The sequence below is a fragment of the Limanda limanda genome, chromosome 7 (genome assembly GCF_963576545.1).
Source record: "Limanda limanda chromosome 7, fLimLim1.1, whole genome shotgun sequence".
Classification (NCBI taxonomy): domain Eukaryota; kingdom Metazoa; phylum Chordata; class Actinopteri; order Pleuronectiformes; family Pleuronectidae; genus Limanda; species Limanda limanda.
In genome coordinates this window covers 24946317-24970007 of record NC_083642.1, presented here as the reverse complement: position 1 = coordinate 24970007, position 23691 = coordinate 24946317, and the positions used below count along the sequence as shown (strand labels likewise).

At 40.1% G+C, this 23691-nt stretch overlaps 1 protein-coding gene across 1 annotated transcript; it reads left to right on the top strand.

Annotated features, from left to right (window-relative positions):
• The first annotated feature begins 673 nt into the window (after positions 1-673).
• cav4b (caveolin 4b) lies at positions 674-2696 on the top strand. Its single transcript, XM_061073973.1, has 3 exons — positions 674-895; positions 1706-1893; positions 2507-2696. The coding sequence occupies exons 1-3, from the start codon at positions 674-676 to the stop codon at positions 2694-2696; spliced, it is 600 nt and encodes a 199-aa protein (XP_060929956.1).
• The last annotated feature ends 20995 nt before the right edge of the window (positions 2697-23691 follow it).

The window sequence follows — 23691 nt, the reverse complement described above, 5'->3', positions numbered from 1 at the left end:
TAGCACTTTGACTAAGGTAAGTCACACATGACTGATCATTTCTGCCTTTGGTCACCCATGCATGATTCTGCCGCCATGATTTCTCAACATGCATGTGGATTGTGCCCTGCAGCACCTGTTTCATACAAAATATAAATCTGATACCTAAAGTTGATTAAAGGATTTCAAATCAAATGTTGAGTTTCATTCAACTGCCATTTTACTTCTAACTCCGAGGCAGGATTGCATCCATCATATGTGTTTGAATCGTTGTAGTTTTTTATTAATTCATGGGAAAGTCCCCACTCTGATTCAGCAAATCTTATAAATTATTTAACAGCTCTGTTCCCTATAGAAGAAAAACACACATAATAACCATGACAGAACGTCTACACTTTCTATGTTTCATTTTTGACTTTTAATTCTAAAATTATCAGTTGCTATTTACAGATTTTGGTATGGCTTCTTTTTTAGGGCTAAAGAACAGGTGGTAGAGCCAGTGCTCAGCTCGCTGTTACACTCCACACGCCTCCAGTCTGCATATTGTGTTTGTGTGTGTGTGTGTGTGTACGTGCATGCATTGGTGTTACAGTCTGCAACTGATAAAGTAAAAGCAAGCTCAGGAGAGGCAGTTTATTTGACTGCCTTTGTCCATGTCTATCTTCATGCATATGCTTTCTCCTGCTCACTGAGGATGATGATGGTGAGTGACGACTGTCTGGTGGAGTGTAAGATCGATGATGACAGTGATGAAGATGATGTTGGAGGAGAACAGATGAGCACCCCACCTCCTCCGCCAGAGTTTGCATCCGAATCCCCGACTCCGACGCCACCACCTCCGACCCCTCCGACGGCCCCTGTTACACCCACCCGTCCTGTCAGCAGGGACCCTAATGGCATCAACAAGCACCTAGAGGTTGACTTTATATATCAGTGGGATCTTTGATTCTGTTGGATTTTACACTTCCTCCATTGACTTTCATCGATAGAAACTGCATTCCTCCATAGTCAATGTTTACACATCACGTCTTCCTTCATCCAGCTGGAATTAAAAATGACCGGCCAATGTGTTTTTATCTAAAGTCCCAGACAAATCATCTTCTTACAAGTTTAAATTTTCTTACATCTTCGTACAAGTTCAAATTTAAATCACAGTAGTGAATCAATTCAGTGCAATGTCGGGGTACTTTACTGCACTACGTTTGCCTGATAGCTCTAAACAGAAATTCATTTTAAAAGTTAGAACAAATGAATTATTAACCATATACAATACAAATCCTCTGGAAAAACGAATTGTCTACTCAGAGATAAGATGTCTATTAGCTGATTGTGTTTTACAGTGATAGCCACACTAAACCTCACAGTTAGTTTCCTTTTAATCCCAGTTGATTCTCTAGCAGGACAATAAAGCCAGGTAAACAGAATACAAAATCCCCAAATCGAAATAATAAACTTGCGTTACACCATAATATACTCAGATAATCGATCCAGCATAATGAGTATGGCAGAGGTTCGTATCATTAGTCTTATATATGCAAATAGTGCTGTGATCAGTTTCCTATGGCCTCTGTTCCCAAATACAAATCAAATCAAAAAATAAAAGGATCTCATTTTTGATTCCGTTTTAAAGTAAATTCTGACATTAGATGAATGAGTAAAATAAAATCATTACTCGTTAAATAGACTTGACTCCTACCACTGTCTTGTTCCCTGTGTGTCTGTGCAGGTGGAGGTCAGTGATGTGCTGGCAGAGCCCGCTACTCCCCAAAGCATCGAGCAGGTGTGGTTTTACAGCGTCACCGGCTTTGAGAAGACTCGCACCTGGACCTACTGCTGCCTCACCTTGCTGCTCGCTGTGCCCTTCGCTTTCCTCTGTGGCGTCTTCCTGGCTATTCTGGCTTGTCTACACGTGTGGTACGCTGGGGCGAAAATAACACATTAGTCCCTCAGACACATTTTTCACATTTAATCCTCATCCAAACCTCTCTGGTATCTGTCATATAAAGCAACAAAAAAATTGTTCTTTTAAATAGATCAAGCATACGCTTGTGATGATCAAATCTAGATCCAAAATTAAAGGGTACAAGGCAGAAAAAGGCTGTGTGCATTGGTCTCTGCTGGTGTAAACATTCAGGCCTGCTGTTTGTCTGGCTCAACACTCACCAGTATGTACGCTACCTGAATCACCTACTGCGATGGAACTGATTGGACTTTGCATATGTCCTTCACTTCCCGGTAGGGGAGAAGAGATCCAATACATAGGCTGCGTTTTTGAATCTACTGCACAACATGACAGATGTGGCTTGTATATGTCTTCCACATTTGTTTTTCCCTCTTGATGTCAGCATTCTCTCTCTCTCTCTCTCTCTTCAATCACACACACACACACGCACACACACACACACTTACACATCTCTACTCAAAGTTCAGAAACAGCAGCTACAACACCTACCTGACCTTTGAATTCACTTTGATTTACTTTTGTAACAATTTAAAAATTAGCATTTATTTTTCTCTCTCTCCGCAGGTTTTTGGTGCCTTGCATACAGCTGAGCAACACCTTCCTGCCGTGCCTGCGGTCCTTGTGCATATGTTCTGTGAATGTTTTCATCTCCCCATTTTGTGAGTCTCTCGCCCTCTGCTGCAGTCAAATTGCCGTTTCCCTGTCCAACAAAGACCGGAATCAAATGGGGGACAGAGAGGCTGCACCAGTGTAAGACGTTGCTAGCAGGTGATAAGTCAGGGTCACCGCATCATTGAGTATAGGACCTGATTTCCAAAAGTCATAACTCGTCTTGGATGTGAGCACTGATGACTCAGACTTGGACTCAGGCATTGAGTGTATTCACACTCTGGCGAGGTCCCTGACTTGTTTTTTTTTAATAACATTATAAAAGCCACACTATAAAACCTTTTTTTAATGTTAAACTAGCAGCTTCACCCTGAACACCTGTGGTTCAATAACCTCTGGTGAACCTCTGGACGTCCAGAGGGGCTGTATGTGAGAATGCAAATGTCTGATTGAGAGCTACCAGACTTTGACATTCTCCTTCCAGCACCCAAGAAAAAACTCTGCAGAATGTCCAGAGGAGCCAATGAGAGAGCACCGCAGGAGATCCTCCACAGGATTCATTGTAAGCTATTGGGTGTGTTGATGACACTTCTATCTGTGACGGATTCAAAAAGGAAAAACATGGTGAGCCATACACGTGCCAAATACATACAATTGCTGTAAACAAAAACACAAGATCTTTAGGGGGATTTCTTGCTGTGTTGCTCATGAGTGAAAAGCCAACTCTTGAGAAAGTCTTGACCCAATTCTGCAGACATCTTCTAGAATACATGTCTTATAACTTTAGTGAGTGGGTATAATCTCCTATGAGAAGTGCCCTAGCTGATGTAACACATTTCCAGAATCAAGTTCAAGAGTAATGATGTTACTGTAGATCAGTTACAAAGACATAGAAGTCAGTAAAAAACAATGTTAAGCCACAATATTCAGAGAGGAAACGTTTTAAACATCAGAAATTCTAAACAGAGTTTGGTTGATTTGTTACAGTGTAACTTGTGTGGTTCAGGAGGCAGAGGATCATGGGTAATATGCATTGTTCAGTTGTGTTTGTGTTCAGTGAGTGGGACTACGCAGTCAGAGCTCCTCTCAACAATGTGATAGGCTGTGATTTTCTGTGAAAACCGCTTATTTTTCATATTCAGAGCCCAACCAAATTAACCACCGTGTGTGGCTGCAGAGGGCGGTGTCGCTTAGTGAAGTTACAGAATGTGGCTTTAGCTTTCGTGCAAGGGCAGGTACTGGTGTTCAACTACAAGCTGATTCATGTACATACTATCATTTTGTATTAAGAAATAAAATATGCCCATAAAGATGTGACTATGGTTTGACTAGGAGTATTTTGTTTGGATTTACAACACTCGACCGAGTCAATAGGATAGAGTGAGAGAATTTTGTGCAAATTTGCATTTGTCTTTCTTCTTTTTAAACTTCTGAAACCTGGTGATGTTCCTAATGTTTGATTTGTTTACTATATTCAAAGATAATTCATAACAATTATTATTATCAATATTACTATTACTGTTACTTTTACACTGATTTCACATGTAATTCTGACAGAGTTGTATCATTAATAAATAAATCATTTTTTGAAATTTCCTTGAGGATTTCTGTTTTGTTTGAATAGACCTTTTCACCTAAGCTATTGTGAGTAATGATAAACACGATTCATCGTTAGTGATTAGTGATACCTGTGGTCTGTTTGTGGTCAGTCAATAGGAGTTAGAGCTGACATTAGTTATTCAGTAAAAAATTGTTGGAAATAAATTATAACTGTAATTATTTATCCATTTAGATTTTTTATATTTGCTTTTTGTAGTTTTTAGGCATTTGTTGCTTGTCTCTGTTTAGAATACTTTGTTTTTACCAGCATAAATAGCATTTTACAGACCAGAAATTAATTAATTGTTTGAAAGTATCACTCAATATTTATTTTAAATTCGGAATATATTTAAAAAATGGATTAATTAAGTAATTTAACTATTTTTGAGAGCTTTAAAATGCTCAAATTCTTACCAAAATTTGCAGAACGTTAGAAAGTGGTGAAAATGTACGTATTCTGGAGGAATTTTCAATGTGCGTCGCAAAATGGCTCAATGGTGCCCCCGTAGACCCCCGGAACGTGTTCACATTGACCGATCTTCACAAAACTCGATACACAGGTGTATCATGACCAGACAAACAAAAAAGTCTGAGGTGAAATGAGAAAAACACCACAGGAGGCCTGCTATTTTGCATTTAGTGGCCATTTTGGCCATAGTCCACATTTTTACTTTGAGGTACTTGTATCAGGGCTTTCATCGGATCAACTTCAAATTGAGATGAGTGTCCTCACAACAAGATGGAGATTAAAAGTTATTCACAGATTGATTTTTCGTCACACGGTGTGCACACGGAGTGACCTCAAACTTTGATTACATGCCAATAAAACACAATGTTCTGTAACGCGGCCATACATGGACCATGAATCCTTTGATGCTGAGCCGTAAACAAACAACTTCACTCCTGCAGTATCAGTGGTCAAAGATCAAAGGAATCTGTATGTCTTGCTAAGGTTACGTCTCTCTCCCTCTCAGAATTGGGACATTTCCTCAAACCGTGTAAACATTGAGGTACGGCGAAGGTTCAACCTTCGCCAAAGGAGACGATGTTGTCATAACTCCACTGTGCATTGTCCTATCACCACCAAACTTCTGTCTCACGATCAGAGTCCAAGCCTGAACAGCTATATCTGTCAATATTTCCTCATTCATTTTTTTTTTTTTTTCAGGCAAAACGCATGCAACGCTTCAAATGCATGTGCTCGGGCCCGCCCAGTGCTGCTTTGCAGTCCTAGAAATTTTAGAAATTGTATTTTATAGTTGGTACTTTCCAGGGTTGAGCAATTCTGGTTATTATTATTACTCGAAATGTGAAGCTCTAAACATGTATATTTATTATTATAATTATAAGAACTGATATACAGAGAGAAGGCTTGACTCACGGTTAGCGTTTCAGGTGACTTTCAGGTGTTAAATGGAGTTAATTCAGGTAAGAACTCTAGATACTGAGTTTTATCACTTATGTTGAGTTGCTTGCAAAGTTGGCCAGTTGCAGTTTGCACACAGCACAGTACAGTAAAATGACAGTTATGATCACACCATAACAGGTTGCTGAATAAATGTTACATAAAACAGAAACAATTATCATATTGTTCATATAAATCCTAACCTCACTCTACTCAAAATTCATTGGAAATGTTTTGCACACAAATCTTTTCTGTAATATGAAGGTAATGCATATACCTGAAATCAAAACTGTTCTATATTTATATTTATACTGTATGTATATGCTTTGACTAATCTTTACCAAATTTGGTAAAATCACAGAAAAATATGTCAATTTTGAATCAAGACTGATGAATATTTATGTATTCCACCTGACTCTTTTGTTTTTGCGATGTTAAGTAAACAAACATTTTAATCTTATTACACAAAAATATGAGAACTGGTCAGATGGACACAAAATCATTGAGTGTGTAGATTTGTATTCAGTGAAAGCAATATAAGCTAATTGGACAGTGTATGTGTTGTTATTTAAACTTGTAATAATGTGGCCTTGTACATTTAGGTGAAATTAAAGCAAAAATACAAATATTTTTGATTTAGCATGTAAAATGTATGGCCAACTCACAAGCCCTTGACTTGACAATAAAGTTTTATTTCATGGATGGAATTCGGTTTACAATCTATCTGTATATAAGCAGACTGGTATAAATGCACACACACACACATACACATTTGCACAAGGTCTCTCGAACATGTGGATGGTCTGCTCTGCCTCGGCCACAGCTGATTGACTAAATAAAACAAAACTAGACAAGTTATGTCAATATTTTTGTCGACATCCTGTAGGAGGAAATGTAATAGACACTTCCTACTCTTTAACATTGTGTTTTACTTTGTGTAGATATTAAAAATACAGCACCCCCCATCCCCGCCAAAAACAAAAACTACTAAAGGTAGAAAAAAAGCCCTGTGATCAGTCATACACACATCACACCGTTTAAATGTAAAAAAATTGATAAGTTGAGTATGAAACTCATTGAGTTGAGTATGTTTATGAAAACCTGCCATTGAGTTAAAACTTCTTAATACTACATGTGTTTTGTTTAAGTTGATCCACTGAAGTTTATAGAATGCGTGTTCTGAATAGTTATCTTACTCTTGTGATAAAAATGTTTTATCTGAAGTTCAATTATTAGGCTGTTCTGTAAACAGTTTTCTAATAAACAATAAAAATACAAACTTCTGTTTCAAGCCCGCCCACTTCCGGGTACGGATATGAATAATTTTACATTTTCCTATGTCTCTTTTCTATGATGGATATTCTGTGTTTAGGACAATCATTGGTGTAGCCATGTTTTTGTTGTACTCTTGAGACTTAACCTACAGGTTTGGATCATAGCTTTAGTTTTAACTCTTCATTTAGTTTACTAACTCAGTTTACTGTGGGATAATGTGATTTCACAATGCACTGATAAATGGATTGAAATAAGTTTATATGTTGTGTTTTTTATTAGACTAAGTACAATTTCTATTTGTTTTTTCCTTAGTCGTGAAAACAGGGTTTAAGAAACAGAGTTGAACAATCAAACAACACAGGATGATACCAAGCAAGGACAAAACTGTGTGTGTGCGTGTGCGCGCGTGTGTGTGTGTTTCCCTTCCAAGGAAGTCCTTACTTTATAGTTTTTTTTTCGATTGCATAAACACTCAAATCAAAAGTTTTACACAATTATCAAGACCTTACACTCAAGGACCAAAACATGGGCCCAGATCTGCACCACTGTACACAGTACTCTTATCACTGAGAAGAAGAATTGCGTTTAGGTTAGCAGCAGCAGTGTGTAACTGGTTCCAACAGAATTAAGTCATATGAAATGTGTGTGTTTCATATTGTGACAAAATATGTTTTTTATTCATAAGTGTATAGTTTTTACAAGAGTGTTTCATTTTGCATAGGATCTGAGGTGTTCCACTAATTGAGTGTAGTGTTTTGAAAAACCGGGCCCTCTATGTGGAGTGCTGTCTCCTCCTCACATTCTGTGTGTTATGTGTGTGCGTGTGTGTGTGTGTGTGTGTGTGTGTGTGTGTGTGTGTATTTGTGTGATTCCTTTCCATGGAATTCCTTACTGGAAGTGTCCCTACTTAGACATGTTCTTTGGGCTGGATAACGATACAAGTGGGAATTGGCTTTCTCATATTTCAGCCAAGTTTGTTCAAAACGAGTTGAACAACATCATTATCGTCTGATCAGACAGCACTTGACCATTCCTCTCAGTGTTGGCTGTGATCGAGCGTCATAGGAAAGCCATCAGTGTGCGTCAGTTCTGTGGAACCTGGGACACACACACCTCTCCACTGCAGGTTTCTCGGTCCTGCCCCCACCTGAGCCGTCATGGATCTAATGGAGGAGGGAAACGTGAGCTGTGGAGTTAAAAACTGTAGCACGCCAGACTTCTGGAGAAACTGCTCCAACCAAGACTGCCAGACGGGGAAATCAATGGCTGCATTGATCTCGCTTGGTGGGTACAAAACAATGGGGATGATACTGTAGACGATTTTAAAATGATACAGCCAGCTACTGTTATTATTATTATTAGTAGTAGTAATACAAATATAAAAAACAACTTCAACCTTCATCTGAAAGACAGACAATTCAAACATTTTCCTCTTATAACTAATTAGACAATTTATTTAATTATTACAAAGACAAACTGGGAGTTGAGAAAATTCTACAGTCAATACAAAGCAGCTACTTAGCTTATCTTAGCATAAAGACAGGTTTATCCTCTTAGCCTGATTTAGTCAATAATCAATAAACAGATTCTCCTCCCAGCACCTTTAAATCACCATTTCAAAACGTTGTATATTGTTATAGTGAGAATTATAAAATGAATAGTTGTTAGAAGAATAGTTAGATGTGTGTGTGTTTTTTTTCTCCAGATTTAGATATGCAGTACATTATATTAAAATTAATCTGCAGAACTTGGCCAGAAAACTTCAGCAACATGATGCAAATACATTTTCTAAGGAAGTTAAAGTTATAAATAAGAGTAAAATATTCCTCCCGTCTTATATTGTTATGATCACTGGGGCTGAAAATGTTGCTGAGCTATGGAGAAAACATTTAGGATACTTTTACCTGACTCCATGTTGTTTCTTATATTTGTATACTAGTCTTTCATAGTAGTTTAGGAAAAAACTGAAAAAACATCTTCTTGTGCCAGTAATCATGAAAACAAATTATAACTGTGAAAGTTTTTTATGATTTTCCATTGTGGACTGAACATGTGTAAATTTGTGATTCTCATGAAAATCAATCATCAATATTTCGTTTTCTAGTGTATTTGATAGTGTTTTTCATTTCAACGATGCTCTCCAGCCTTGTTGGAAACACACTGACTCTTCTGGTGGTTTGGCTTCGCCCAAACATGAGAAGCTCCGCCTACCTCTACCTGAGCAGCATGGCTGTTAGTGACCTGCTGATCCTCCTGCTGCTGGCTCTGGATCTATTGAAGGTGCCCTCACATATATTCCATAATACTTATAACCTTATACACCTTTTAGTGTCAGTTCACTGGGATTTGACCAGATACTCATGGTTTGGCTGAACGTGCACTAAACACATTGTGTCTCTTCCAGACCTGGACAGGCTGGAAGTTAGGAGTCTTCGTCTGTACGCTGAACATGTTCCTCTCAGAGAGCTGCATCTTCTGCACCATGCTCCACATCACCTGTCTCTCCCTGGAGAGGTACCTGGTTGTCTGCTGGCCAATCACCTCCAAGACGCTGGTGACACGTCGCAGAACCAAGGCTCTGATTGGCTGTCTCTGGCTGGTAGCGGCTCTCAGTGCAGCACCATATTTGGTCATAATAGAAGTGGATCATATGGGAGGAAAGGTTGGACCGGAAGTGTGCATAGTATCACAATCCTCATACTCCTCTGGCCTCATGTTGGCCATGCTAATTCTCTATTACCTGTATGTCCTGGTACCCCTGTGCATCCTGGGACTGGTCTACATCCTGATTGGACGGACTCTGAGGCTCCGTCAACAAAGCAGCCGTAAAGACAAGAGTCACCGACACACAGTCAAGATGCTGGGTGAGAAACACAATCCAACACACACCCTTAGGTTCTGAATATAGCTTTTACTAAACAAAACTGACAAAGGCTGACGAACAGATTTAATACTTTGTCTTCATCTCGGCTTGCACATCTGGAGTCAGAGTCGGAGCTGTATCATCTAATAGATATCAAAACTAAATTTACCAGAAAAATAACTCACTAGTTTTATAAGAACCACATAAAATGACAGAAACCATCATTGAGAATATATTTGATGTGTTTTTTGACTTTTTAGTTTGGTCCATGTCCCACCTGTTACCATCAAGGAGGCAGGCAAGGTGTAGGACCTGCAGTCAGCCACCAGGGGGAAATCGAGATTCTTTGGCTTCATCCTTGGGGAGCAGTCATGTCGTCCATCTTTATTTCCAGCTGTGGGTCAATTTAGGGGCTGCATCACAGTGACACGAGTAGAAAGGCTCCTACAGATGCTTCCTTTCATACCAGAGAAAGCTCTGATGAGTGAATCCTTCCAGGTCCAACATGTCCCAGGACTCATTGCACTTTGGGGACGAACCTTATATAAACTCAACTAACGGCTCACATGTTAAAAACCATGCGGCATTAAGCTTTCTGTCGTGTCCAGCTTAAGGACAGAACAAGCTTCTCCTCTGTGGACCAGACGGTCTCATTTAGTTTCAGCCTTCACAGTCTACCTGACCGAGGAAGGAGGTGGGTTGAGTAGATCGTGTCCTCTGAAGGTTGCAGCCCCTGAACTGAGACACAGCTCTCTTGTTAAACAGTGTTAGAAATGTATTATATCACCTGCAGATATTGATAATTCTCATGTCCACTTCCTGTGTCCTTCTCCTCATGTCCATCAGGAATGATCGTCGTCGGCTTCGTCCTGTGCTGGCTGCCCTACATCGTCCGCCTGACCGTGATCTATGTTTCTTTGACAGCTGGTCCTAAAGGCCGGCGCATGCTTCTGCGTTTTCACAGGAACGGAGACGCAAGAGCCCTTCCGGGCCCCTCATGGCCCTTCCTACGTCCTTACGTGCGTCGGCCAATTTTTCTAACTAGACGGCAAAGCCCCGCAAGCGTCACCCGGCCGCGAGGGCTGTGATTGGTCTGCTGACTACATAATTTCCGGAGTCGCATTTCCGGTTCATGCCCGGAAACCAGGGAAGATTTAGAAGAACAAATATGGACCAAATAGAAGAGCACTTGGCAGAAGAGATCCGACACTATGTCCTCTAGTATAACCCGTCACTAACCGGCGGATTTTTCCGCCAGAAAAAGGCTCTGCGGAGCCGCCGAGGCGATGTAAATAAATCGCTCTTCTTCGTGCAACACACGAAGAAGAGCCGACTTCGACAAAAAACATTACTGCGCCTAGTGTTCTGGCGGGGAATTGCACGGCAACACGCGCAACGGTTGGAGAACCATGAATGACAACGAATCCTGCGTTACAGCTGCGTGCTTGCAGGCCCCTGACAACGCAGAAGCATGCGCCGGCCTTAACAGTAGGGTTGGGTACCGAGAACCGGTTCCAATATGGAACCGGTTCCAATACAACCGGTACCTACCCGGACCGAAATGCAACGGAGATTTCGGTGCCTCATTTCGGTGCCTGAGCCAATCGAAGACTGAGGTCTCCGCTCGTCCCGCCTCCTCACACTTCCGCTCCTTCCTTCACGTGAAGCGGCGGCTCCAAGCGGGCCCCCCTCCCCCCCCCGCGGCCGCGGCTGCGGCTGCCGGTGGACAACCTCTTGTCTCCGCGCTGCCCGCGCCCCGTGTGCGTCAGGGCTTCCGTGCAGGTGGTGGGGGGAGAGGATCTCCTCGCGAGTCCTCTCCCCGGCGCTGGCTGCCCCCCCCGCCGGGCGCATTTCCTCCTTGGCGGTGCTCCGGGACCGGCTCCGGGTCGGCTTGGAAAGGCTCGGGGCGGGAGGAGCGAAGACCACGCCGAGAAATGTTTCATAAAAGCGACCGCATTTTAGGGGGACGAAGGCGGGGGGCCGAAGCCCCCCTGCGACAGCCCCCGCCGCGGAGACACGGGGGTCTACGAGTGATGGAAAAGCGACCCTCAGTCTTCATTTGGCTCAGGCACCGAAGTCACGAGTCAGAGTGTGTGTGTTTTGTATTTATTTTTATTTATAGTTCGTATGTTATTCATAGTTTTAAGTTAAAAAGGGTTTTGTATTTATTTATATTTATAATCTACTTTAAACAGTTAATATATTTGGCAATAAAAAAAGCCTTTCTTAGTCAAGCATCGTTTTGTGCACTTCTTTGAAAAAAGTATCGGTTCAGGCACCGTTTAGGAACCGGTATCGTTTTAAAAGTATCGGTTAGGAACCGGTATCGGATAAAAACCAAACGATACCCATCCCTACTTAACAGTACACACAATAACACACACACTGACCGCCTGTTGTATTCTATCCTGCTCACCAGGTTCCTCTCCCGTCTCAGTGCTGCCATCAACCCTCTGGTGTACAACCTGGTTTCCACCACACTGTAATAAAAGTCTGTGAAATTAACAGTGAATTGCTGTGAAATCGTCACATAAAAAATGGAAAAACAATGAAGCAGGGTTTAATTTACAGGAATATTTTTTTAAATACTGAACGTAACATAACTGTTAATTTTAAGGTAAAAATATGTTAAAATAATCATATTTCTTTGTAGAATTTACAGATTACTGTAGTTTCAACAAAGAAAAACTGTAATAGAAAAAGCAATACAATACAGTTAGAATTACAACATGACAGTGTTAAAAAAAAAATGTTTTATACAGAATTAAACTGTATTAAATTTTACAAATGTATATGTTATACTTTACAGATAATAATATGTACAAATACAGCTAAATTATGATAATATGAGGGGTTTAAAAAAACAGGTGATGTGTCTGTTTAGAATCGAGTAGGCCTATATTTAACAATATGTCAGTTTGGTCATAATAATAATAATAATAATAATAATAGTAATGATAACTTTATTTGTGTAGCACTTATCTAAACAAGGTAACAGCTTGCTTCACACAAAAGTCCATGGCAAAAATGAATTTAAGAGCCAAATATTAACATAATAAGCTCAAGACCTTAAGTTTATAGAGAAACCCAATAGTTCCCACAATGAGCAAGAACTTAAGGATAAAAACTTTTCTTGTCATTATGGTAATTACTAGTGATTAGTTTCAAGAAAAAGCTATTATCTAATGTCAGAGTATGCATGTATAATAGTACTGTTATATCTGATCATAGCCCTCTGGTTTTAGAGCTCAGTTTTCCGAGTCAAAATTCAGTTTACTCATGGTGGCTATATGCTCTCTCCTTATCTGATGAAGGATTTATCCAGTTTCCTAACAGATCCACATTTTTCTGAAAGACATTATATACATTATTATATAAATAAATATTAAGATTAAAGGGACTCTTACCTTTGTTGCATTTGAGAATTACAGCACATTCGAATCATCCCGCCTTCCTCCAATGCCCCACCCCCTCGTTCCCATCCGCGGTGTTTTTTCTTTTGTTTTTCCCCCTGGGAGCGGCTGTTTCATTACGCCGTGGACCACTTTGGTCTGCCATCGTCAGTCGCTACGTTCGATACGGTCGCTACTCGCTACTGTCTGCCGTGGAATCAAAACAAACCCTATAGTTGAGGACGCGCCTTGATGACGCGGGCCCGAATGCGCGACAAGAAGCAGACGGGCTTCCTGTCTGTTTCCATGCAGCAAACAGACAGGTCTGTCGGCCAATAAGGTCCTTCGGTCCGAAGAATTTTATTGGTTGAAGTTTTCACTAAATATTACGAGAGTGAAATAATTGTTTGCTTTAACTCCTGGTGGGTCTGTCTTGCATTTTAGAGTGTCATTACCTTATTAATACCAATTTAACCTTATCCACAAAAAGTGTAAAAATGCAACAAAGGTAAGAGTCCCTTTAAGATACATTTTATTATCCCACACACATGCACAGACATGCACAGGCACACTCATGCAAGGGGAAATGTAACCTCTGCTTTTAACCCATCTGGTGCCAGACACACTTCGGTAAAGTTAAGAGGCATGTAAACGGCTGTGTTTGAATTTCGAGATTCATTCTGATTGGACTACAGCAGCCAGATCGGCGAACGTCACCGCTCGTGCCTAAATGCTCGCCCTCACTGCGCGCCCACTCCGCCACAGCCCCCCTCTCTGCCCGGTCAGCTAGCGCCTGGAGCTGAGTCTACCTGATCACGAGGACGGCGGGTGTTAGGTTCTGTAACTGGTAAGCCAACCTTCATCTTCTTCAAACTTGAAATACGTGTGTTGTCACTTTATTACGAGCTTCTGCTTGGGACCGAGGCGATATTTTAGCGTTACGGTCCGACTGACCAGCAGTTAGTTACGCAGTTAGGTGGGTTTCATGCTTAGCGTCGAACTTTTTTAGTTCTTGTTTCATGCTTTCGTGTGGGTTGTTATACAGCGTCACCGGAGGAGGGAACAAACTTCTAAAGCTAAGCTAAACAAATCGAGCGGTTTTGTTTCTTTGCTAAAAATGTAGAGTGCATAGGAGCGCACCCCGTTGTATTTTCAAATGTTTTGGCGCCGACTGCAAGCGGACATTCTGTACTTACGCAGCTTTCAAAGCTGATTTCTATCGGGTTCACAATGAACCGGCATCCTCTGTTACATCTAAAGCCGTTGTTACAGATTTCAAATGTGCCATTCCGCTGTGTGAGCGCCAGGGCCGGCCCTGGCAATGCTGGCGCCCTAGGCGGGATTTCAGAATGGCGCCCCCCCAACATACACACGCAAATTGTCATGCATCCTCAATAACTTTTGGACTGTATACAGATGCACACACAGGCAGACAAAATTCTAAGCTATAAAAAATAAAAAAATATAAAAACTCTGAAATCAGCTGTACTGACAGTATATCATATCATGACAAAAATAAACATTAATGATGTCCGCAATTGGGGTGATTCTTACCTCTATATTGTTCTTTCTTCTCCTCCCCTACTTTGCTGCGCTTTCTGAATCGTGCACCTGATAATTTAATCCTTTTTTGACTCATCTTCAACTCTTACCACAGTCTAACACGACCCCCCCCCCCACACACACACACAAGAGAGTATGTGCTTGTGTGTTTCTGTCTGACACAACTGACAAATGTGTGGATTAAGTTAGTAATTAGTTACAGTTACTAGTCACTTCTTTTAAAAGTAATTGAATTACCCCACCAGTTACTGTATATCAAAAGTAATTAATTATGAGGGAAAGTAACTTTTAAGTTACTTTTATGTCTGCTTATTAAATGTAATGAATATGAACAGTACTGAACAGTCAAACACAATAAACATATTTTTTAGACCTATTTATTGTAATCAACAGGGCAACAGGCCCATTTGTGGGTCATTTGGTACCGGGCCGCACAGAAAGAATAAACATTTTACATGTTTTCTGTTTTATCTATTATCCTGTAATTTTTCAAGAAAAAACACAAAGTTGTTGCAGTCTATCTTTCTGTGGCAAATTTACCTGCTCATGTGCGATCCAATACTGATCACATGACACTTGTACTATTGTGTGGAGAGAATGACCTAAAAAAATGTGGAAATGCTAAGGTTTTCTCAGAGATGTTAGTGGATTTAAAAGATTTGGAGGAAAATGGAATAAAAATAGGGTGTAAACCGTCAAAGGGGCTCTGTATTGTATTGCTGGCGATAATTTGGGTTCACACAGCATTGGTGGGTTCACTGAAAACTTTAGTCGTTCTGAGTACTTTTGCAGGTACTGTGAAATTACGCAAAGAATGTTTCATGGTGACGATCAAAATGTATGTGGTCCACAGCGCACCCCTGAAAGCTACAATTCTGCTGTTGATGATCTACAAGCTGGAGACAGTCAACACGTCAAAGGTATGAAGGCGAACTCTGTTTTAAATGTTCTGAAATCGTTTCATGTTTGCCAGCCTGGTCTCCCACCTTGTTTAGGCCATGACATATTTGAGGGTGTCTTATCCTATGATGTTGCACTGTACTTAAAGTATTTCATTAAGAAAAAAAATGGCTTACATATTTACTTTTGAACCGGCGCATCAAGCAGTTCAAGTATAAAGGATCTGATGCTCTCACAAAGCCATGTGCTGTCAACTCTGAGGTTGGCAAGCTTCCTGGTCAAGCCATTCAAAATTGGAATTTGTTAAGGTTGCTGCCTGTATTAATTGGTGACAAAGTGCAAAATCCAGAAGATGATGTCTGGCAGTTAACTCTCCAGTTTAAAGATATCGTTGATATGATTTGTGTAAAATCTTTCATTGTCACAGGTAGCATATCTTGACATTGTAATCCAAGAATAATCAAGAAAGTGTTTATTTCCTGAGAGTCGACTAAAACCAAAACACCATTTCATGCGGCACTATCCAGAACTAACTTTGAAATTTGACCCCTTGATCAGAGTTTGGACGATGCGTTTTGAAAGTAAACACAGCTACTTTAAGAGATGTGCCAGGCACTTAAAAAACTTTAAAAACATCTGCCTAACTTTATCTGAGAGACATCAGATGTTTCAGGCATATCTTTCAGCTGGGCCAGGACGCAGTCAGCTTCTGCAAGTCAAAAACAGTTGTACTTTTTACCCCAACCTTTACAGTGATGCAATTAAACATGCAGTGAGGGAGTTTGGCTTTTCAGAAAACAATACTAGTGTTTCCACAGACATACAGTATAAAGGTACATCATATAAAAAAGGGAATTTCCTTGATGTCACACAATGTTAAAGCCCCATGAGACGAATTGTTAGTTGTGAATGTGGGCTATACAAATAAAACTTGATTGATTGATTGTGTCAAAAAATGATGAGTCCATGGAGTTTGGAGAATTTCTCATTATTTTAATTCAAAATGATGCTGCTGTGTATTTTGTGATGGATCTACATAAAGCTGACTATCATTCTGAATACCATCTGTACTCCCTGACAAAACAGAGTACAACATTGCAATGTCTGAACATTGACGACTTGGTCGAATTTTATCCGTTACAATCATACATTGTTAATGGGCACCAAGTCATTCCACTGAAACACAGTGTTTTGTCGAAATAAACACGATCTTGGCCACTGAGGTGGAGAAGCCATACTAAAAATGCACATGTAAATTTAGTAAAAATTATAAAATACTATTTGAAAAATATGAAATTGACAACAGTTTTTCCTTCTGTTTGTACAAAATAAAAAGTAAATCCTCACTCACATTATATCCTTAAAGTGGAGGTTCCTCTTATCTGTACAGTATTACATGACTAAATGTGCTAATTACCTTTCTCTTCTTTCATTTGTAATCTGGAAAAACTATCGTCATTCTGCCTTGATTCCAGAAATGACTCACTTGGAACAAACATTTCTACGCACTGCCATCACTGAGGTCTTGCCTGACCTTCCAGAGATGATAAAAGATATCCTGGAAGAGAAGTTAAATTCAATCGGGGTGGAGACATCTGATGATTTTCAGTTTATCGAGGAAGCCGATTTGCTGACAGCCTTGAGGCCAATTCAAGCCCGAAAAGTCCTTGCTGCTTGGAAGCTGAAATGTAAGTCCAGTATTGCATTACAATACAGGATGCAACCAGTGCCCAAAGTGGCCTGCATAAAAGATCATTCAGAAATATACAAACATTCACTGTGTGTTTTTTTTGCAGACCAGACTCCTGAAGCCAGCAGCTCATCTGATGCTGCCTCACCAGGACCTCACGCATCCTTACAGTCTCTTTCACCCAGAAGTTCATCCTCAACCTCTTCCAACAGCTGCCAAAGCCCCGATATAGACTGGGTGGATACATTTATGATACCGTGGGATAAGTTCCCAGAGGAACTCATGCAGTCATTGGAGAGAGAAAAACGACCAAGTCCACGAATGAGGAGGGAGATGATCCGGATTGTGGTATGTGAGATGACACAAAAAAGATCTTGCCTTAGTAGAAGAAACACTACTCAAGTTGCCAAAAAGATGGTGGCAAAATATCCCAAATCTCTTCAAGACATAATAGGAGGAGAGGTGATTGGGCCAGGGTATCACTCTCTTGTAAAGCAACTGCAAAACAGGATCGAGAATGTGAAGCGAAATACAATCCCAAAAGTGAGAAAAAGAAAGCAGCTCACTGAGGAGTCCGACACAGACGAAGTCCCTCCAGAACAGAGAGCAACAATCCAGGACACTTATGGTTGCGTTAACTGGAATTTAAAATTCCTGCCCCGTGGAGAGACTCATCAGAGCCAGCAGGAGAAGAAAGAAAAACTGAAGATCATGTCTCAACAAACTGATGCTAATTTAGAGGAGGTCAAACTTCTAATGAAGTTGACTTTCTACACACAGCGTGAACAAGTCAACCAGGGGAAAAATATACAATTCCTCCTGGAAGAGTGGCCGTTTTGGTTCGGCGAACTCGGCATGGCAGTCCACTTCGAAGAACTGACCGGACTTGGGCTCAAAGAAACTTTCACGCAGAATTTGGATCGGAAGGGAGAACGGCTCCTGACCTACATGAATACTGTTTGTTTGAAAAAGAGCCAAAAGTTCTTACAGGCTGTTACCAAGTCTAAAGTGATGAGGGGAGAGCTGAGTGGTTGCTCTGAAGACGTCAAAGAGATGCTGCTGCTTCTGTTTTCCTACTTTGATGAGAAGCAAGACTCGATGCTCTGCCATGTGGAGGACACATGCCTTGCAGAGGAAGTACAGATGGACCAAGTTCCCCTAACTCCCACCATTGTTGTGTGTGGTAAGTTCACTATTTTTATTTTATTTAAATTTTGTATTTATCTATTCTTTCTTCCTTTTCTTTCTCCCTCTTTTCTGCCTATTGAATTATTTGTTTTCCCCCAACCTACACATGCCCTGTTTTCTATTTTCATGTTAAGCAATTTAACTGATAGTGATAATTTCAAAGCATACATGCTCAAATGGTTTTGTGATGCTTCAGGGAGACAAGTCTTGTTTTAATTTTGTATTGTGCCTTTTGTTTTGTTTGTTAGGACGATCCTGTTATTCTTCGAGACGGTTCATGCTGAGTGTGGATCGAAACATTGTACACGACAACATCCCCTCCTTCATTTCTGCCCTGTGCATGATGTTTGGGAGCTACTATTGTTTCAACATCCATTACCCATCAGAGCTGGCATCCACCCTGGAGTTTCTTCAGAGGTGTGTATTTTTGGATCCAACACTTTCACTTTATTCTTTATATTACTGCTGCAGTGACTTGGAGATTAGGAGACTTGAATAAAAAATGTTCATTGATGTGAGGTGTTTTGGTGTAATTAATTATTAATATAGTCTTCTGTTTTTCTTCTATTTCCCAAGGTGTTTTTTCTCCATCAACCCGGAAAAGGGAACTAAAGTGGAGAAGACAAACAAGTCCCGTCTTCACATGAACCCCCGAGTCCTGACCTTGTTACAAGAACTTTCGGATCATGAGTGGCGGGATCTTTGAGTTTGTTTGAGTTTGTTTCATCTCAACTCTGTCTAGCCAGTTCCTCAAGCTTAAGAGTTAAAGTTTCAGACTGAATTCTTACAGTTTGTATGCAGTTGTTAGTGAATTTTATTTCACTTGCATACCTACGGAAGAGGATTAGGGCCACTGGAAAAAACAAGTGAGTTCTGAGAAAAAAGTCCGAATTCTGAGATTAAAGTCAGAATTCTGAGTTTAAACTCAGAACTCACTTGTTTTTTCCACAGTGGCCCTAATCCTCTTCCGTACATACCTATACCTCAGTTGAAGAGCAAAGCCAATAACCCCTTCTTTCTTTCCATATTTTCTCATTCAGTTAATATAGTATGTGGAGAAATTACATGTTTTTGCACTTTTGAGATGAATAATTCCAATCATTGGAAAGGCAAGTTATTGTTTTGTTTAATTAAAACAAAAACACATTTTAGTACAGCAACACTTAAGGTATATCTAGCTTTGCTTTACAATTTGTAAATGCTTAATCTGGGTACACTGGGTTACATCTTTCAAATTTCTGGTCAAACATTTAAAAGAAGACAAGGCAGTGTAAATGACTTATAGAAGCTTTATTTCTTTCAGAGCGCAATAATCATAACAGGTGGTGAAGAATACTTTTACAGTTCATGTTTCAGATGGATATATATGGGAGTCGTAGAACAGGATTTTTTGCCATAAAATCCTAATTTGTACATTTTACAGAACATCTTAATTGCAGTATTTAGATGTTGATTTTACTGTAAAGTCTTAAAATAAAAAACTGAAAAATACAGTACATTATTTAAAAATTTGGAGTAAAATTTGCAGAGGAATTCAGTTAAATGACAGCCTTATAATGCAGAACTCAGTTCTTTTCAGTGAAACTGAATGGGGCTCAATGTAAAGTAAGCGACAACTGCATGTAAATATTACGGAAGGAATTTGTTAAATAGCAGCGTGGTAATGCTAATTAAGCAGAAAAGGGCTGTAGGATTTACATGTTTAAAATGTATTTTTTTATTAAAATTGAACAGATTAAATTGTCAAAATTACAAGTTGTTCTGTAAAGTTGTTAACATTTTTACTGTAAATTTTACAGAATTATTCTGGCAATCCAGCTGCCAACTTTTTTCCGTAAAAACGACGGGATTTTTCTAACAGTGCAGGTACAGACACGCTGTGTGTAGCCTCGTGCACTGCACGCACTGTCTCACACCGTCTCACTGACTGAGCACAACGCTCTCATCAGGATACTACACAACCACTTTGTAAACATACAGGCACACGTAACAACATCAGAAACACAAGGTAGCTGTGATGATCACTGGTGGTTCTGCAATAGGGTTGCCAACTCCCTGAAAAATAAATAAGGGACACCTCATTGGCAGGGCCGGCCAGCCCGATTGCCTTCACCCTTCCTGGCGTGGTGAATTTTTTTAGCCCCTTTTTTTAACTATTTGACCCTGAATTGAATCATCCATCCTGAAATAGTGCATATTTTTAGTGCAATAAAAAAAGGGCAAACAGAACGTCTGTAGAAATTGGTCTATAGGGTTCCCTAGTTTTGTTGTCCTTTATGCTTCGCATGTTCCCACCACTGGAAGCATGTTTTTTAAGGTCAGTCAGCCCACCATGGGCTACAGAAAAAGTGCGCCAGCACACCGTGCAGTGCGCTTTATATATATTTTCGCGCACATTTTCCACACAGGTGTTTGCTTTTTCCCATTCCTCCCAGTATTTTTGAATCCTTTTCTGCTCAAAGCTGTACCGCCCCGTGAAGCAGTGTCAGCGTCTGTGTCACTGTCACCCATGCTGTTTTGTTGTCTTCCACTATCTTCTCCTTATACTTACTTATCTTTCACTATCTTCTCCGCGAGCAACAGTACCTCCTCGACCAATGGGATGAGCGTATTCTGTATCATCGTACTCGTGTGTGAATATGCTGTCAGCTCATTGATCCCACGGCAGGACATTGCCTGGGAACAAGTGTACCGTAAATTTGTAAATTTTCAAATAAAGCGCCCTGTTATTCATTTCCATTGGCATTTTACTGACCATTTTTTAAATCTCACAATTATACGGGACAAAGTGCGTCCCTTTTCAGCTCAATACGGGACGAGTGCTTTTGTCTATAAATACGGGACGATTGCGTTTTTCAAGGGACGGTTGGCAACCCTATTCTAAAAAACGACCATATTAACAAAGTGAAATCAGGTGCTTTCAGACTTGCACTGAACTAAGATAGCCTACAGCTTTGACTGTAGGAGCAGCTAACACACAGCTAACACCCTGCTAACACAGCTAACCCTGCTAGGAACCAGCTAACACACAGATAACCCTGCTAACTGAGCTAGCAGTAGGTATTTACAGATTTTCTGTGTCAGTAGCATTCAGACATTTACGCAACCTACCCAGGGTTGGCGGGGCCTTACCTGGCCTCGGATTGGTTAGTTTAAGGCAAGTCCAGGGATGATGGTTGGAGTTTTGGGAACGATTTCTTGTTCTTTCTCTTTTTTGTTGTCTCTTTTCACTCTTATCTTTTGGTTTAAAGTCTTTTATTCCAAGTTCCATATCCTCGAGTCTAGGGTGAAGTTGAATACTCGGATGAAATGAGGATCCTGTCCAGATACTGAACTCTAACTAGCACGAAAACTAATCCGAGTAAAATGTGTCCCTATCCGGACTCGTCGTGATGAATGAAAAATGTCACTACTGCTCGGCACACAACATGATCTTGTCGTTGTCACAGCCGCTCTGTCCACAGGGATACTAACGTGTAACATCGTTATCTATGATCTTGTGTTCTCAGCGTCCACTGGCTGGGTCAGCGTGCGCCAAGCCCGGCCGGACACTCACGGAACATCGCTCCTCTCTCGCCCTAACTCACACACACCCACACCACATAATTAACCTTGTGTTTTACTTTGTATAGATATTAATAATACAGCACCTCCCTCCCCCACCAAAAACAAAAAGTTTGACAGGTAGTAAAAGAGCCCTGTGATGAGTCAGACACACAACATCACACTGTTTAAATGTAACCTTTTTTAAAAGTTGAGTATGAAAACTCATTGAGTTGAGTATGTTTATGAAAACCTGCATTTGACTTAATACTTCTTAATACATGTGTTGTGTTTAAGTTGGTTCACTGAAGTTTATAGAAAGCGTGTTCTGAATAGTTATCTTACTCTTGTGATCAAAAACATTCATCTGAAGCTGAATTCTGAGGCTGTTCAGTAAAAAGTTTTCTAATAAACAATAAAAATCCAAACTTCTGTTTTAAGCCCCACCCACTTCCGGGTACAGATATGGATAATTTTCCATTTTTTCTATGTCTCTTTTCTTTGATGGATATTCTGTGTTTAGGACGAGTATTGGTGTAGCCATGTTGTTGCTGTACTCTTGAGACTTAAAGGAACCATCGTATGCCCATTTTATCACAGTTGATATGGTTCCTTGGGGTCTTAATGAAATGTCTGTAACATACCTTTGTCAAAATACCACAAGGATCATTTAAAACAGCACCCTTTTTACCCTGTCTAAAATAGCTCTCCTCAGATTGACCTGTTTTGAGGGTTCTTTCGATTGCATGAACACTTAAATCAAAAGTTTGACACAATTATCAAGGCCTTAAACTCAAGGAGCAAAACATGGGCCCAGATCTGCACCACTATACTTTATTTTTATTTCTAATTACCCAGGAAGATCCGGTATCACTTCTTTATTGCCATACCTTCTAATAAACTTTCTTTGTTCATCCATTACAGTTTCTGCTGTAACTTGAAAGAATTAAAAGTGCTGTAAAACATATTGTAGTATAGCTGGAGTATGGTTGATGAGTGTTCTTTGGCAGCAATCACATCTACACATGCAAGAAATAAGAAGGCTTCAAGGGTTTTTACTTTGGAATGTTCCCAAGAAGCTCAAAATAAAGCTCGTCCTTGGAGATCCCAAGGCATTTTCATGCCAGATGGGATCTGTAGTCTGTTCTGTGAGTACTGGGTCTACCCTGGAGTCTTCTTCAGGCTTGGCATTCCCAGTAATTCTCCAACAGATGGCCCAATAGGCGGGGTTTTAATGAAATGTCTGTAACATACTTTTGTCAAAATACCACAAGGATCATTTAAAACAGCACCCTTTTTACCCTGTCTAAAACAGCCCTCCTCAGATTGACCTGTTTTGAGGGTTTTTTCGATTGCTTAACACTTAAATCAAAAGTATGACACAATTATCAATACCTTAAACTCAAGGAGCAAAACATGGGCCCAGATCTGCAACACTGTACTTTATTTGTATTTCTAATTACCAAGGAAGATCCGGTATCACTTCTTTATTGCCAGGGATCCCGGTTCAGATTAATTAAGTCTTTGAATTGTTTTCTCTAGACTTTGTTTTAACATTAATAAAGAAAATCACAAAACAAAAACATATTGTAAAAAAAACAATTAAATAAACTAAAAGAATATACAAAACAAAAAAATAACTCAAAAAAACTGAACTAAACTAAACCTAACCCGACTCACCCTTAAATAAAATAAACCACACTAAACCAATTTCACATCAGT

What these genes read in the sequence shown, in the direction of transcription:
- cav4b (XM_061073973.1), top strand. Translation starts at nt 674, where the DNA reads ATGATGATGGTGAGTGACGACTGTCTGGTGGAGTGTAAGATCGATGAT. An exon ending in GCATCAACAAGCACCTAGAG is followed by an intron (nt 896 to 1,705) that starts GTTGACTTTATA and finishes GTGTCTGTGCAG; the next exon opens with GTGGAGGTCAGTGATGTGCT. An exon ending in CTGGCTTGTCTACACGTGTG is followed by an intron (nt 1,894 to 2,506) that starts GTACGCTGGGGC and finishes CTCTCTCCGCAG; the next exon opens with GTTTTTGGTGCCTTGCATAC.